The 15,429-nt window shown below is 38.2% G+C and overlaps 1 protein-coding gene across 6 annotated transcripts in view; it reads right to left on the bottom strand.

The window, feature by feature from the left end:
* Nucleotides 1-117: 117 nt before the first annotated feature.
* The window catches only part of LOC122079270 (N6-mAMP deaminase), a 20,375-nt gene continuing 5,063 nt past the window's right edge, over nt 118-15,429 (bottom strand). Inside the window, exons 3-13 of one of the 6 annotated variants that reach the window (XR_006140385.1) lie at nt 7,728-7,819; nt 7,587-7,646; nt 7,266-7,496; nt 7,104-7,180; nt 6,939-7,008; nt 6,727-6,840; nt 5,358-5,424; nt 5,062-5,163; nt 2,447-3,369; nt 1,200-1,275; nt 118-536 (exon numbers count right to left, since the gene is read on the bottom strand). Coding sequence is in view for 4 of the 6 variants with exons in the window: in XM_042645602.1 (XP_042501536.1) it covers nt 4,849-4,973; nt 5,062-5,166; nt 5,358-5,424; nt 6,727-6,840; nt 6,939-7,008; nt 7,104-7,180; nt 7,266-7,496; nt 7,587-7,646; nt 7,728-7,819 (941 nt within the window). In the remaining 2 variants the exon portion in view is untranslated. Of the gene's footprint in view, nt 537-1,199; nt 1,276-2,446; nt 3,370-4,684; nt 4,974-5,061; nt 5,167-5,357; nt 5,425-6,726; nt 6,841-6,938; nt 7,009-7,103; nt 7,181-7,265; nt 7,497-7,586; nt 7,647-7,727; nt 7,820-15,429 lie in introns of those variants that run through there. The other 5 variants (XR_006140384.1, XM_042645605.1, XM_042645603.1 and 2 more) reach the window with 5 other exon arrangements.

Here is a 15,429-nt window from a genome sequence, read left to right as displayed (position 1 = left end):
GGGGGTGGTGCGGGTGGGTTAGGTTTGGTTGGGGGTTGGGGGTTGGGGAGGGATGAAAGATGAGTTTGAACAATAATTTTGAAAAAGAGAAAATGAAAAAAATTAAGGCAAATTTGGTTTTGGTTAGACCTCACTACTTATCCAATCCATTTCATGCTCTTTGGTTTGGTTTATATAAAGAAAAAATTGGGTTGAACCGAGTCATAACCAACAATTCAACCAATAAATCTTCGCTATTTTCTCAAGAAAAGGAAAAAAAAAGTTGCTAACTGGCCCATGTTCTTAGCTGGTTTGACCGATTATCAATGCATAAAACCAAGTAATTGATCAAACAAGGTGTCCGGTTCTAGCTCATGTTGATTAAACCGGTCGGGCCAATCCAATTTCTGAATTAAACTATGTACAGCTCCATTCAAAGTGAGATGTTTTAAGCACCTGGCAAGGAAAACCCTTGAGAGTGATGTTTTCTCTGTATTGAATTGCCTCCTTTCCATCCCATTACCATTAAGACCTCTCACATCTTGTGCAGGCAATGCCTGAAATAGAACCATACGAGCTACTAATGTCTATAAAAGTAGAACAAGGCAAAATCTATGATGGTAAAACACTAAAACTCTTCTTCAATAAATAGGTATTTAAGTTTGGTAAAAGGCTATGGAGTAGGAGGAAAAAAAAGGTGTACTTTTCAGTTGGATTTTAGTTGGAAGTACAGGAAAAAATTCATTAATTTTACTTCACTTTCATCACCTCTAACCAAATGGAATTCTCACTATTTTTCTTCTGATGAGGACTTTTGAACTTAATTAAATTGGGTCTGAATCTAGTTGATTCTGTGGAGTCCAGCCAAAATTCAAAGAGCATGGGATCAACAAGCGGCCGGTGGCTGTCGAAATCTGCTGTTGAAATCTCTCATACCAAGTCAATGGAAGCATGGGAAAGGGACATCACCCAGTCTGTATTAAGTAGAGTCAGACTTGGTGCTCGTCTCTTCATCCCAATATAAGCAGTATAATTAAGCAGCCCTCTCGAAGATCACCCACCAGTTAATGTAGATGATGTATGGCATAATGAAAAAAAGGTAGGTGGAAATTTGTAATGCTGTTAAAATCGATTCTCGTCACAAAGATTTTATTCTCTTCACATCTTGTGGTTTCACAAACAATCAAACTAGGATTGAAAGCATTGGCAAGTGAGCATACCTTTAATGAAATAGCTGAGGTATCCATGCATGCAAAGCCTCCTTCACTTCCTTCTCATCATTAGCTTCCTTCTCATCTAAGCACACATCATATTCACATCAGTTTCCTGTTCAATGACAAAAGTTCTTATGCAAGCATAGTTCTGATAAATGTTACACTAAATGCTGGTGGAAATTTTACGCCCCCCACCCCACCACCCCCACAAGAAAAGGAAAAAAAGGGAAGCTGCTGGAAATATGGTTTTAGACCTTCAAGAGGCTCCTCAGTGCTTCTTATCTAAATATATTGATAAACCATGCAACCAACACAGACATGCACACGTTGTATTAAGGCTAACAACGAATTAGTCAACATAGTTAAGAACATTGCATACAGGGCAATGAACATGAAAACTTTGATCATGGATCCCAAATCCATGACTAACACTTATTCTGTTATTCAATCTATTTTCTTTTTCTTCTGATAAAAAGAAAAAGACAAACATGCACATTTTACAATGTTCACAGACTAAATAGTTTAAATTTTTACTCTCCCCCCCTATTCCTATTTACGTATGCAAGCATATATTACACCAATAGAAAATGGAAGCAATTCTTTCTATGATATTTCTTATTAAAAGTTTCCATTACCCAACAACCAAAGAAAGACAGATCCATTGAATGTCTTATACAAAAAATGGTATCCTAACAGCAAAGTCTCTGGATTACCATCTCAGTTACATGAATGTCAACCTTCATAAAACCAGAACAACAGTATCAGAGTTGGTATGGAAATTATCATTACTTCCACACCTTAAACTGTTTGTTATGGAAATGCCCGCATAATATCCTACCAACTAAAGCTACACTAAACATGACACAGGGTATAGATCTATGCCCTTTTTTGTGAGGATAACCAAGAACACCTAAAGCATTTGTTTCTTTAATGTGAAGTGGCAAGGCATACATAGTCTACATGAGCTCTTGGTTTTAAACCCATCAGTCATAACATGCTCAGGTTCAGAGAGTTGATCTTAAGCCCACTTAATCCTAAGTCTCTGCAAGGCAGAAAAAATTTCATACTAAATTATAGGTACTGAGATTGCTAGCCCCATTTGGACAGCCAGGAATAACAGCATCTACAGAAAGGTAAATTGCACTACAGGTATCTGATGTTACGAAAAAATGCATGCGCATTTCACTGTTCCAACCGATTATGCATGCAAGATCCATCATTCAATAACAAGAATCATAATATAACTAGCATACCTTTCCTCTGTGAGAGAATTGTTGAATCAGTTGGAAATCATGACCAAAGACATCAAACGAGCTAGGGAGAGAGGAAGGTACCCTCACTCAAATCTAAGTGCTGACCCAATCAAAGTGTTGTGCCCAAAGGTTGACGTGAAGACGGAAGAGCCTGCGATGGGTTTTTAGAAGAACACCGTCAATGAGTTAAGAGACAATTCAGAGTAAAGGAAGAACCACTCATGTGGGTTCTGAAAGGAATCCTTTAAATGTTTAGGAAACAGAGAACAGAGTAAGGAAGGACAGACCACAGTATAGATTTAGAAAAAGACTCTATGAATGGGTTGAGGCCTTGAAGGTGAAGATCAGAGTGGAGGAAGAACTCAACAATAATGGACAAGAGCAAGAGAACAAATCAGAATCCAGATCCCAGAAGACAAATTAAGCATTTTTCTACAATAAGAACGGTACATGGGAAACTACGAAGTCACTTATGTGAGCCATGTTGCAGAGCACCAGACCTACCTGCAAATTTGATGTTTATCACAATAACCCAGTCCAATTCACCTTATACAGAAAGCTCTCAAAGTAGATCAAAGTCACAGAGATCTTCTTCCCATGTGTAAGATGTCCACCAGAAGGCAGCTCAAGACCCAATAGAGAGCCCAATAGATGGGTCGGGGAATAAGATTAGGACAAAGGGGAAACCCGGTATTGATTTGGAGAAGGTCCTACTAACGCAAGAAGGCCAAAATCAGGCCACTGGGCTTGCAGTTGGAACGGAATGTTATATTCTAGTTTCCACAGCGCTGAATCCTCATTACACCCATGATTTTCTGCCGATTTGAAGACTCTCTCACAAAGAAAGCGTATGTTTGTCAAATTACAAAACTCATCGAGTCCCATTATGGACTGTGGGCGTAAGTTCTCCAATCTTCAAGGACCTGCAGCGCAAAGTTACCCTTTTCAGAAATAAAATCTGCATTTAGAACAGCCATGCATAAGACAGAAAAATCAGTGCAGCATGTAGCTTATTTGAACACTTTAATGGTGGTCCTACCCACATGTGTGGTGAAGATAAAACAAGTAATTCATATATTTGATGTTTGTAACAAACACATAATTTAATCCATGTAATAAACCTTACTTTTTTAATGAAAAAAAAATCATGAAGAACCGCTCTCCTTTTTCTGAGAAAATTTTCAAATCGCAGCACAAATCTATGCAATATAGACTATGTTTGGTACAATGATTTGGTTAGGACCTAAATCTACTCAACGATAGTGAAAAAGGAGTAAACACAAAGATTTGAGCAAAAAATTTAAGTTTTTCGAAAACTTACTTGTTTTTGCTCACTTTAACTAAACATAAAATTCCTAAAGTTGCAAGACCTCAGATTTCTCCAAGCATATGACCGGCTGAACCCAAAAGTTCAAATAAAGGGTATAAAGAAAAGTACAACATTTCTGAAATATGAAGTGGAACCAACCACAATATATGTAATTATACCAATATGTAAGAAATATTTTGTTAAGAAATGCTTTTCAACGACCCAAACTGTCAAATCATCACCTCCAGAAAACAGCTAAACTCAGATAAATAATAACTGATAAAATATCAAGAATGGGAGAAACTAAAACAGGAAAAAAATGCAATACAGTGTCAGTTCAAAATTATAATTTGATTTACCACACAGAAGTACAATGCAGTGTGGGTTCAAAGTTATAATTTGATTTGCCATACAGCACACAATTACACTTGCAATGAAAAAACTATATTACTTTCAGCAGAAGGGGAAATTTTTTCCATCAAACAAACAAGAGGAGGAATATTGATTTAGTTGTTTACCCTCTATAGTGAATTGGAATATGAAAAGGAAAGAGCTTAAGCAGGTAAAGGTAGCAGGGTTTTTGCTGGGCATGACCTATGGAGGTTAGGCTTTCTGTCATTGCATGCACAACAAGGAAGCTTTCATCCTCTAACCCCAGGCAACATTTGCAAATGGGCCAGATTAGACTAGACCAGACCAGTAAAAGGCTTGGTAGGGATACCAAAAAGAGATCTACTTGTAGAGCTGAGCAGCCAAAGTTTATTTTAAAACATTTGGACCAAAAATGCCTCTCATTGAGTCATTGACAGAGCTCCCTGTAATACTTCCTTTATGTTCATTCTCTGCTATCTCAGTCAGCTCAAGGATTATTAAAAAGTTTTAATGATGAAAAATATGAACAGTAAATAAATGCCAAGAGGAAATCCATATGCTTGAAATTGCTTTCATTAAGATAATCCCTTATAGTCTAGTACAATACCTCACAATCAGAGGCAAATTCTACTTTTACTAGAACAGAATAAAAAACCGTGTCTTATATAAGAAATATGCTGCCTATTGACCTACAACATGCTGCCTTTACTTTCTCATGAAATCACAATCCCAGCTTTTTAACAGCTGAATCAAAGATTTCCCTTAGATCCTCCTTCACTCCATCATCAGCAAAGGCATATTCAATAGCATCCCTTGCCAGCTGAAATATTTCCCTATTGTCAAGACCTTGGTGGTAGACAGAGAAAAGTCAAGAAATGGAGATAAATAAACTAAGATATAATAAATTCGTTAACACTTGGAAAATATTACATACCAAATGAAGCTGCCGCAATGCTGTACTCACGGGAAAGACTGGTTGAGAAAACCCCAGTGTCATCAGTGCACAAAACTAATGGGTGCTTCGCATTGTAGAGATCTACTGCAAAATGAATCACTTGTGCTACGTGAAAACATGTCTTTAGATAGCAACGAAAGAACACAATTGTACTGCTTAGAAAAATGGAACTTGCAATCGATAAGCCATCTGTTTAAACCCCCTCTTCCCCCCACACCCCACCCCCCCAACCGATTTAAATAAAACATATATTCAGACAGAGTGGTAAAGCTAACCAAAATGATGAATGTCAATGGAACCGATGGTTTCAGTTCTGATGTTGGATGTCAAACAAATCTCAACCTGCAAAGATAACCAAATGGTTATATAATAAACATCACTGCTGGAAGGAGAAACGGTTAATATATCAGGAGTTGAGGAAAGGACACCATATGTGATTCCATACTACTGTGCAGCAAACATGAATGCCTAGGGGTGTCAATAGTCAACACAACCTGTTAAATCCATGTCTGGGTTTGGGCAGTTTTGGATAAGGGTCAATTCCAATTCGCCACAAATCACACACAACAATGAAAGGGGTTACTGGTGTTGAACCAGCCAAACTGAAAATGTCCTGTCTTGTTATTTTAACAGGATTTCTTTTTCACCTTGTTTCATCATTGTTATAGTATTTCATGTCAATCTGTGAGGTCATTTTCTGTTCAAGTTGGGAGGAACTTCATGTTGTATGGCGTTCACACACTTGACCCAATCTGATTTTGTCTATGTTCAGGTCAAATCATTTTGTGTTATGCTTGTATCTTGACACAACCATTCCTCACTACCTATTGTACCACCATTACTTTGCCATAAGATGGACAATATTTTAAGAACTGAACCTGATATTGGATCATTTTGGCTTGACAGTCGGCAATTTGATGGTTCTCACATCCAAACCAATGGTCTGAACTATTCAATATGCTAACATAGAGGAACATTCTAATATTTAATACATGTTCTGTGAAAGTTGTTTTATAACAACAATGATGTTAGATGAGTGATTGAGGCATTAGTAAGTGTTTTTCAAGGTCTCAATTGATCAACGTCATAATATATTAAAAATTGCTCAGACCTAAGGATCAACGGTTTGAGCAGTACAGTAATTCCTGACTAAGAACATCATGAAGCATGTGCTATGTACACCATACAATGAGGATCTTCAGAGAAATTAATGTCGCAAATAAATTCTCTACAACCCAAAGAGATCCAGTCCATTTGAAGGTCAGTATTTTATAGAGCATGAGAAAGTGACATCTAAGACTATATGATCATTTGCCTTATATTATATTATAATATTAAAAATATAACATATGCATAAAAAACACAATATACTCTATGCTGTGTCTAAAGTAGAATGTGCTTGGGACTTTGGAGTGGGAGAAGAGGCGAGGGGGAGGGGGGACAACTCAACTGCCAAGACTGCCCACTTCCCAAGAGATTAATTGCCCCTGCCTCACCCCCTGGATCCACCCCCATGCAGACAACCTTCCCTCTTTAACCTCTCCCAAATGCTTCCAATGCCTAAGAAATGGGTAGGGAGCACAGGCTCCCTCCAGACCCAAAATAGTTAATTTGTACAAAATTAACAGCCATAAAATTTCAAACCGGAATTTTGGATGATTTCAGCTTTCTCCAGTCCTCCTCTTCAAGGCAACAGGCATGGCCAATTCTCTGGGGAAGAAAATCCAGCATTGCTTGGATTTCCTTCTGATTGGGCACCTACAAGTACCAAGTAATAGTCAGTCCAATTCTGAAATGAAAAGGTATGGTTTGGAAATTGGATGTTAGGGCTGGACCCCTATGACAGCATGACAGACCTCACCACAATGAAGTGTAACAGAAAGGCCTTGTTCCCTGGCAAATTTTAATGCTGGCAAGAATGTTTCCCTGCCATAGAACACAAGGACAATTGTGATATGAAAATTTTCAATTACCCATTAACTATCTACTGCTCTTTAAGATTGGCAGATGTCAGAAGTTACCATTCCCCCACAACAGGATTGCCAGAAAGATCAATACCAACTACCCCCAGATCCCTCATTTCCAGTGCTAGTTGAACCTGCCGAAGAAGATAACTGTAGAATTTTAGAAACACTGAATACCAATAGGCTTATAGACTAAACAACTTTTAACATCTAAATTACAGTTTCCATTGCTGCTGCAGTGGTTTCACGACGATCAATGCTGAGAAGAAGGCGAACGTATATCTTTCTTCTTGTTAGGCCATTACAAGAATCATTGATAGGTGAAGAGATGGAGATTTCTGTTCTTCCACAAGCAGGAGTAAAAACAACATCAACTGCATCAATGCCCCTCAGACCATTTATCACAGCTTCCATGTAAGAGCGTTTGCTCATCCCTTTGGATTCATTCTTCTACACAAAAGAAACCCCAAATATTTTGTTCTATCATTCAACACTGCTTGCTAAATAGGAACAATAGTAGGCTCAATCACTTTGAAGTACCTTCGGTGTTGTCCTTAGCTCTAGATACACAGTGTTCTCAGCAGCAAAGTCTTCAACAACCTGTTTAGTGAAACAATGATTAAACCAACATGCAAAGAGAACTTGCACAACAAAGTTTTCAGGAATGGAAAGTTATCATACTTCTTTAGTGATTCTTGTGACAGTTTCATGATCAGTTGTAACTACATGGATGAGATCAAACAACTTGAAGCACTCGGGCAAAGATCGGTCATCTGCATTTACAAGAGAAGATAGCTTCAGCAACAAGCAAAGAACAACTTTCAAGTATCAAAAGACTGTGTTTGGTAACTATCTTGGGAACAACAATGGTGTTTGGTAAAACTTGTTCCTGAACAATTTCAAAACATCATTGTTGCCAAAATTTACAGAAAAATGCCATTAGCATCATAATTAACCCAAATAATTGAGAGAATGCCAATAACACCCAAGAAACCATAACCAAAAATAACAAAAAATGCTATTAACATTCCGTTTTCCTAAAATGACTGAAAAATGTCAACCAAGAAACCATAGCCAAAAATTACCAAAAATGCAATTACGATTCCATTTTCATAAAATAATTATGAAAATGCCATTACATCTATGCAATTTGAGAAAATATAGACCTTTGTATTATATTACTATTAAACCAACTAAATAGGTTAAGTGGAAAATTTTAAGCATTCTTTACAAGAAAATTGAGATTGAAGCTTTAGGAGCTGGTACTAATCTCCACCTTTGTTCGAGTCAAGTTTGCTAACAGCATCAAGGACGTCTCTCAATATCCTTTGTGATTCTCTGAGCCTTCAATTGCTCTCCTTTCAAGTAGCCTTTGATAAAATCCAATGGAGGTGGATGTCGAGGTCTCCGGACCCTCAAATGAGGTGGAGTATATATTTGTTAGAAGAGCAAGGTCTTCCCTTTCCTACCCATTAGAACATTCCACACCCACGATTGTTATCATGTCGGTCAATTAAACATTGTTGTTAGAACACAATGTATAACTCCTACACTATTGATTACAAAGGAAATAATCGAGCACAAGTTGGTTGTTATACTCCAGTCAATTGCGAATGGCACCATAATGGTCATCCATAGCTTTCATCTGACTTTGTTATTCCGACTTTACATTGGCCTTGTCCACATTTACATCACATTAGATGGTCCACCCACATGAAAAAGAAACAACCCCTAGGACATATGTAGTAATCTCTTCCAATATTTTTCCAGATTTCCCCAAATTTTCCGTGTTGGTCAATGGCAGCTTAGCGGGTTACTTCACCTCATCCACTAGTATCCGGCAGGGATGTCCCCTGTCCCCTTATGTATCTTGTCTTGCTATGGAGGTCCTCTCCCGCAATCTTCAAAGTGCTTCGGATCAGGGTTCCATCACCCCCATCTCCAAATGCAAGGCCATTAGGCTCACTCACCTTGCATTTGCTGATGACTTGATGATCTTTTCCCCTGCTGACGAGCCCTCCCTTGACACTATTATGCAATGCCTGAGTCTTTTTGCTTCGATGTCCGGTCTCCGCATCAATCCTGGGAAATCTCTCATCTTTTTTACTGGGATTTCGGATGGATCCAAGCTCTCCCTTCTTCAAAAAACAGGTTTTGCTCTGGGCTCTCTTCCGGTCAAGTACTTGGGCCTTCCGCTCATCCCTGCAAGGCTTTCAAGTCACCACTGCTCCCCTATGCTGGATATCATCAGAAAGCATCTCCATTTATGGAAAGGAAAGCTATTATCCTTTGCAGGCCGTCTAGAGCTCGTCAGATCAGTCCTTCAAGCTTCCTACATTTACTGGTCTGGCATATACAGTCTCCCTAAGGCAATAATGGCAAAGCTGGAAGGTGCTTTTGCTTCCTTCCTTTGGAGAGGATATGAGACCTCTAGATTTCTCCAGCCCCTTTGTTGGGCTAGTGTTTGCCTCCCCAAGAAAGAAGGAGGTCTAGGTTTGAGACGCATCAAAGATGTCAACATGGCAAGCATCATCAAGCTTATTTGGAAGGTTGCTTCAAGGAAGAAAAGCATTTGGGTGGATTGGGTGTATTCTCATCCTCTCAAGCGGATTCTTTTTTGTCAGTCCTTTCTCCTTCCGATGCCTCCTGGGTATGGCACAAGTTAAGCTCTTTAAGATCTAAGGCTTCCAGAGTTATCTCCACCTGTATTGGGGATGGCACCTCCACCTACCTTTGGCTGGATCCTTGGCACCCTAAAGGAACCCTCACCCAGGTCCTCAATGCTAGGAATATCTACAACTCTAGGCTCCTAAGACATGCTATGGTTGCTGATATCATCTCTGCTAGTTCTTGGCAACCCCTGATACTGACTCCATCCAGTTGGCTGAAATCTGGTCCTCTCTCCCAGGCATCCCTCATCCAGGTCTTAGGAGAACCGATACTATCATTTGGAACCATGCCTCGAATGGCAAATTCAGTGCTAAGTCTGCCTGGGACTTCTTCAGACATCATGGTCCCCCCTCCCCTTGGTACAAGCTTATCTGGTTCAAGCATCACATCCCTCGACACAGCTTCACAGCTTGGTGAGCCTTTATGAATTGCCTCCCCACACATACCTTTCTCATTCAAAGAAGGATTCAGATCTCTCCTATTTGCTACCTTTGTGGCTCCGAGTCGGAAGATAGGGATCATCTCTTTTTTGCCTGCCCCGTCTCCTCCTCCATATGGAAGTTTGTCCTCTCAAAATGTTGGCCGGTTAATAAAAGAATTCTCCCATTCCAAAGAGAGTGGGTTTGGATGGATATGACCTTCCAAGGGAAGACCATTTGTGACTTAGTGGAAAAACTTGCCTTCTGTGCTACTTTAAATCAAATCTGGATGGAGCGAAATCATAGGAAATGAACCTCCAACTCTCGGCCGCTTGAAAAGATTTGGAACTCCATCTTCTTTGATGTCAAAGCAAAGATCTCCAAAGTTTCTTCCTCTTGTTCCCCCTCCCCTAGAAATTGTCACATTGTTGCTTCCTGGGAGCTTCCAAGCTCAGTAATCAAAAATCTTGTTCCCCCTTGAGGGTTTGTTTTCTTTTCTTCCCTCCCCCCTTTTTTGGGGCTCTATTTTTTCCCGTCTCTTTGGTAATGAATTATTTATTCACCCAAAAAATATTTTTCCAGACTTCGCTAGGAATGTGAGACAACTAATACTGCATATTTCACATTTAGCAACAGTAATCCCATTCATATTAGTCATCTAGAAAATTTTATATATAGGCACACAATATATTAGAAATATAAGGACTCATAATATGTAAGATTAGACGAAATTATAACGATGAAAACAGAATAACACATTGAATGACTTAAAAAATTTGACACAATAAATAGTATATGATATCAAAAATATGGGAAAAAGATTGCTACCCTACTGGCGTAGGCACAAGCCAACACGCCGGCCAATGGGAGAAAGCATGGGAGCATCTTCACCTCATGGTGGGGCGGGAGCAGCATGGTCTTTCCGCACCCTACTATGTCTTGGTGTGGGGGAATGCAAGTGGGTAGTGTTCTTTCTCCCAAAAGAAAGTTAACACAAAGATAGGTGCACCACATAAACAATTGTTCAAAATTTAAAAAAAAAATACTATAAATCAAATCTCCGCTATCTTATGATATTTTGCCAGTTGATTTGAAATTTGTTTACTAGTTTCATTCATCTTTCTTACATTGTCCCGTTGACTAAGATTTATTGCAGAAATACTATAATATTGATGAAAGGGATTTAACAAATCCACCAACGGAGGTTCTCATCATCCCCTAGTCTTACAAATTCTTTGTCTACAATTTTTTCTTCTCTGGTAAAATTATGAAGGCCACAACATGCAATCATAAAGTAGCTTTGGTCCATAAGAGACTAACCATGCATTTGTTTTTTTTTTTTTTTTTTTTTTGGAATCATTTTTTCAACACTCCAAAAGTACGTTCAATTACATTACTTAGAGAGAAATGTATATAATTGAAAAACAATTCCTTAGCTATTCTTAGAGTCTTCCCCCCTATAATCTTGTAGATGATACTTGGTATCGCTCCTCTAAACAGTGTCAAATAGTCAAGCTGACTTGCATATCTGGAATTTACAACATAATACTTACATGGGATTGAAATATATCAACCATCTAGCATAACAGTAGAACTAATCATCCAAAGTTACCTCATGGTGGATGAGGGAAATGCAAACTTGCATCTGTTCTTGCTTGTTCAAAAACGCAATAGTCTTCACGTCAAAAGAACATAACATCACATTTTTGTGTTGTAATTTCCTTCCGATTTCTATATCGGGTTTGGTCTTCCCTCTGAACTACAACACTAACATGACTACCATCAATGGCACCGATGTAATCCTAAATACATAAGCACAATTATATGTGTTTAACAAAACCGAACTAAAAATTGTAAACCTTAAAACATAAAATTTGAGATTACCTAAAATATAGTTAGTACTTTGGAATTTGGATTTTCAGTATTCTCCGGGGGGGACTTTATTGAAAGATGGTGGCCTTAATTTTCCTTCGCTAATTACATAGTTGTCAACATTATGCCAAAGATACAGTTAATTATCTATCCGAAGTGCTGAAATATTTCTTGAACATTTTTATTACTTGCACCATTTTCCACTATAAACACGAACATTGCAAGTTATTCATCTACTCTATCATAACGAGTGTATTCTAACCATCCTCTATCTCATTAGAGTACATAGGTTTAGGAAAATGTGTTGTTCCATCCTAAATTATTGATAACATCGGTCTGCATGGCCATTCAATATCTCATGAACCATAGTTGGTCCTTGAAGACTACCATCACTAGAAGGCTCTTTATAATTGAGCAACGTGTTGATCAACAACACTGATGCAACAAAGAGGGCATAATCATCCTCACTTAATGAATCATATGGCATATTGTGAATTGATACAGTTGATTATGAGTGTACGGGGAAGGGCTATACAAGTAAACCTTTCTTTACAAAAAAAAAAAATGTGTACTAGTGAATTGGTTGCTTAGATATATAACTCCATATCTAATACACTGTTATAAAATATTTAGGCAAACCCAACCTGGTCCAAATTTAGGAGGAATGGATTAACCTATTGAAATGAATTGTAAATGATCTTCGGAGACTCATATTTATGTGAGGATGAGAGAGTCAGTGAAGCTTCAGGAATTCATGACAATGAAGGTCATAATGAAGTTGACATTGAGGTTGACCTATCTACTCCTACCACCCATATGGACAAAGGCTTGGATGATCTGGAAGCTTTTGAGGTAAAGGAAGAGCATCCTACTGTTAACCAAAGGTTTGATAGAACACCAACAGCCAATAGCAGGAATTTGACCACAACTTTTCAAGTACATTGCAGTCCATTGGAAAATTATGTGCTTCGAGAATGGAAAGTGCGGGCAGTATCTCTGCCAAATCTGCAGCTCCTACCCCTCCCTCAGGGGCTTTTTGACTACAGCACAGCTGCCAGTCATAGTTTGCTGGACACCATACTTGATGTGCCAAAGTAGTTGTACATGAAGGCACTCAAACATATATGGGATGACCCCAAATGGAGACAATCATTCATGGTAGCCATTCTGAAACAAGGAATAGGCTATTAGAGATGTTAGAGTAGCGAAGACGATGTGATATTGGGTGAAGTACTGATTTGGGATGATTTACTTTTTAAGTTTTCATTGGAACGATGAGATGATTTACTATTTAGGAATAGATCAAATGATGGTGGATGATTCACTTTATTTCTGATATCAAGAGTATTGGTGTATTTTTATTTTTATTTTTATTTTTATTTTTTAATTATGTGGTTTTACCATTTAATTGGTGAATTCTCCCCGTTATTGTTGTTTACGTTTTATTTTGCATTTTTTTTTTTTCAATCATTGTTAAGGTGTTGCAGTTATGTCATCAAATTACACTATATCATATGATTCATCGAGTGTGAATGATGATGCCCTCCTTGTTGCATCAGTGTCATTGATCAATAGGTTACTCAACAATAAAGAGCCATGTAGGATGGTAGTCCCCAAAGACCAGCTATGGTTCACTAGATATTGAATAGCCATGCAGATCAATGTTATCAAGAATTCAGGATGGGACGACATGTTTTCCTATACCTATGTACTCCAATAAGACATAACGGTTAGTTAGAAAACACATATTATCTTAAAGTAGATGAAAAACTTGCAATTTTCATGTTTATAGGAAAAAAATGGTGCAAATAATAGAAATATTCAAGAAAGATTTCAACACTCTAGAGAGATAATTAGCCATATCTTTGGCAAAGTGTTGACAACTATGCGTAAATTAACAAAGGAAAAAATAAGGCCACCAGCTTTCAATGAAGTTCCCCCAATATTACTGAAAATCCAAACTCTATCCATATTTTAAGGGTAATCTCAAATATTATGTTTCTCTTCAATATAGGTTACAATTTTGTAGTTCAGTTTTGTTGAACACATATACACTCTTGCTTGTGTGTTTAGGATTGCACGGTGCCATTGATAGTAGTTATATTAGTGTTGTAGTCTCGAGGGAAGACCAAATCCAATACAGAAATCAAAAGAGAATTACAACACAGAATATGATGTGTGCATCTTCTTTTGACATGAAATTTACATTCGTGTACGTGGGGTGAGAAGGCAATGCCAATGACTGTCGGGTTTTCGAACAAGTAAGAACATAAGCAAGTTTGCATTTCCTCTTCCACCATGAGTTAACTTTGGATGTCTCTCAACTGTTTACATTATATTAGTTCTACCTCTATGTTAGGTGAATAATAAACTTCAACCCCTATTACTTGTAAGCAAGTATTATGTTGTAGACTCCAAATATGCAAGTCAACTTGGCTATTTGACACCGTTTAAAAGTGAGATATCAGATATCATCTACGATATTACAAAGGGAATAGCTCCAAAAACAGCTAAGGATTGTTTTTCAACCATAGACATTCCATTGAACCTAGGAGTGTTGAAAAATAGATTCTAAATTTGAAGTAAAACACGTGGTTACTCTCTCAAAGACCAAAGCTACTTTGCGGTTGCATGTTGTGGCCTTCATAACTTCATCAAAGAAGAAAAAATTGAAAACGAAGAATTTGTAAGATTAAGTGATGTTAAAGCTTCCATCTTAAAACCAATTCCCTTGAAGTGGGGTGGCCTCTTGTGGCTCTTGTACATGATCGTCGAGTCACCCACAATCGATGTGGGACTATCTCAATACTCCCCCTTTCGTGCAAGCCTCTTAGGGCTCTATCTTCGTGGGTCGAGCAAGGAGCCCATCATCGATGCAGGCCCAACGTACCCGCTCTGATACCATGTCAACTCATGGATTCTAGGATAATTTGTCATTGATTGAAGGGTAATTTACAACGCCACCCCCTGGAGAATGCCAATATTATAAGGACACCCCCTCTCTTTCACCAAATTGGACTCGGACCCCCTGCCGTCAGTCAACATTACAGAATATACCAAGAATGTTGATATCAGCAGTTCATATTTTTTTTAAATACCATTTTACCCTTAAAAATAGGGGAGTGCCGAAATTGCCCTTAAAGATTTTATTCTCAAAATCGATTGAAGAAGAAAACCTAACTCACAACCTAACTTTGAGCAGTGAATCAATAAAGTATGGAGACAAGCAGCCCTTAGAGCATGGATTGAACCAGTTGGAGGGGACGAAGAGTACTTTCAATTCTTCAAAAGGCTAGAAGAGCGGAACAGAGAAACATCAGGAAAAAAAAAAGGGAGAAAAATCAGAGAAAGAAAAGAAACTCAGCTCTACTTTCAGCTGAACCGGGACGAAGCACAGAGAAAAAACATAGAAAAAAAAAAAA

The sequence above is a fragment of the Macadamia integrifolia genome, chromosome 5 (assembly GCF_013358625.1).
Source record: "Macadamia integrifolia cultivar HAES 741 chromosome 5, SCU_Mint_v3, whole genome shotgun sequence".
NCBI lineage: Eukaryota > Viridiplantae > Streptophyta > Magnoliopsida > Proteales > Proteaceae > Macadamia > Macadamia integrifolia.
This window is presented reverse-complemented; position numbering and strand designations above follow the sequence as displayed.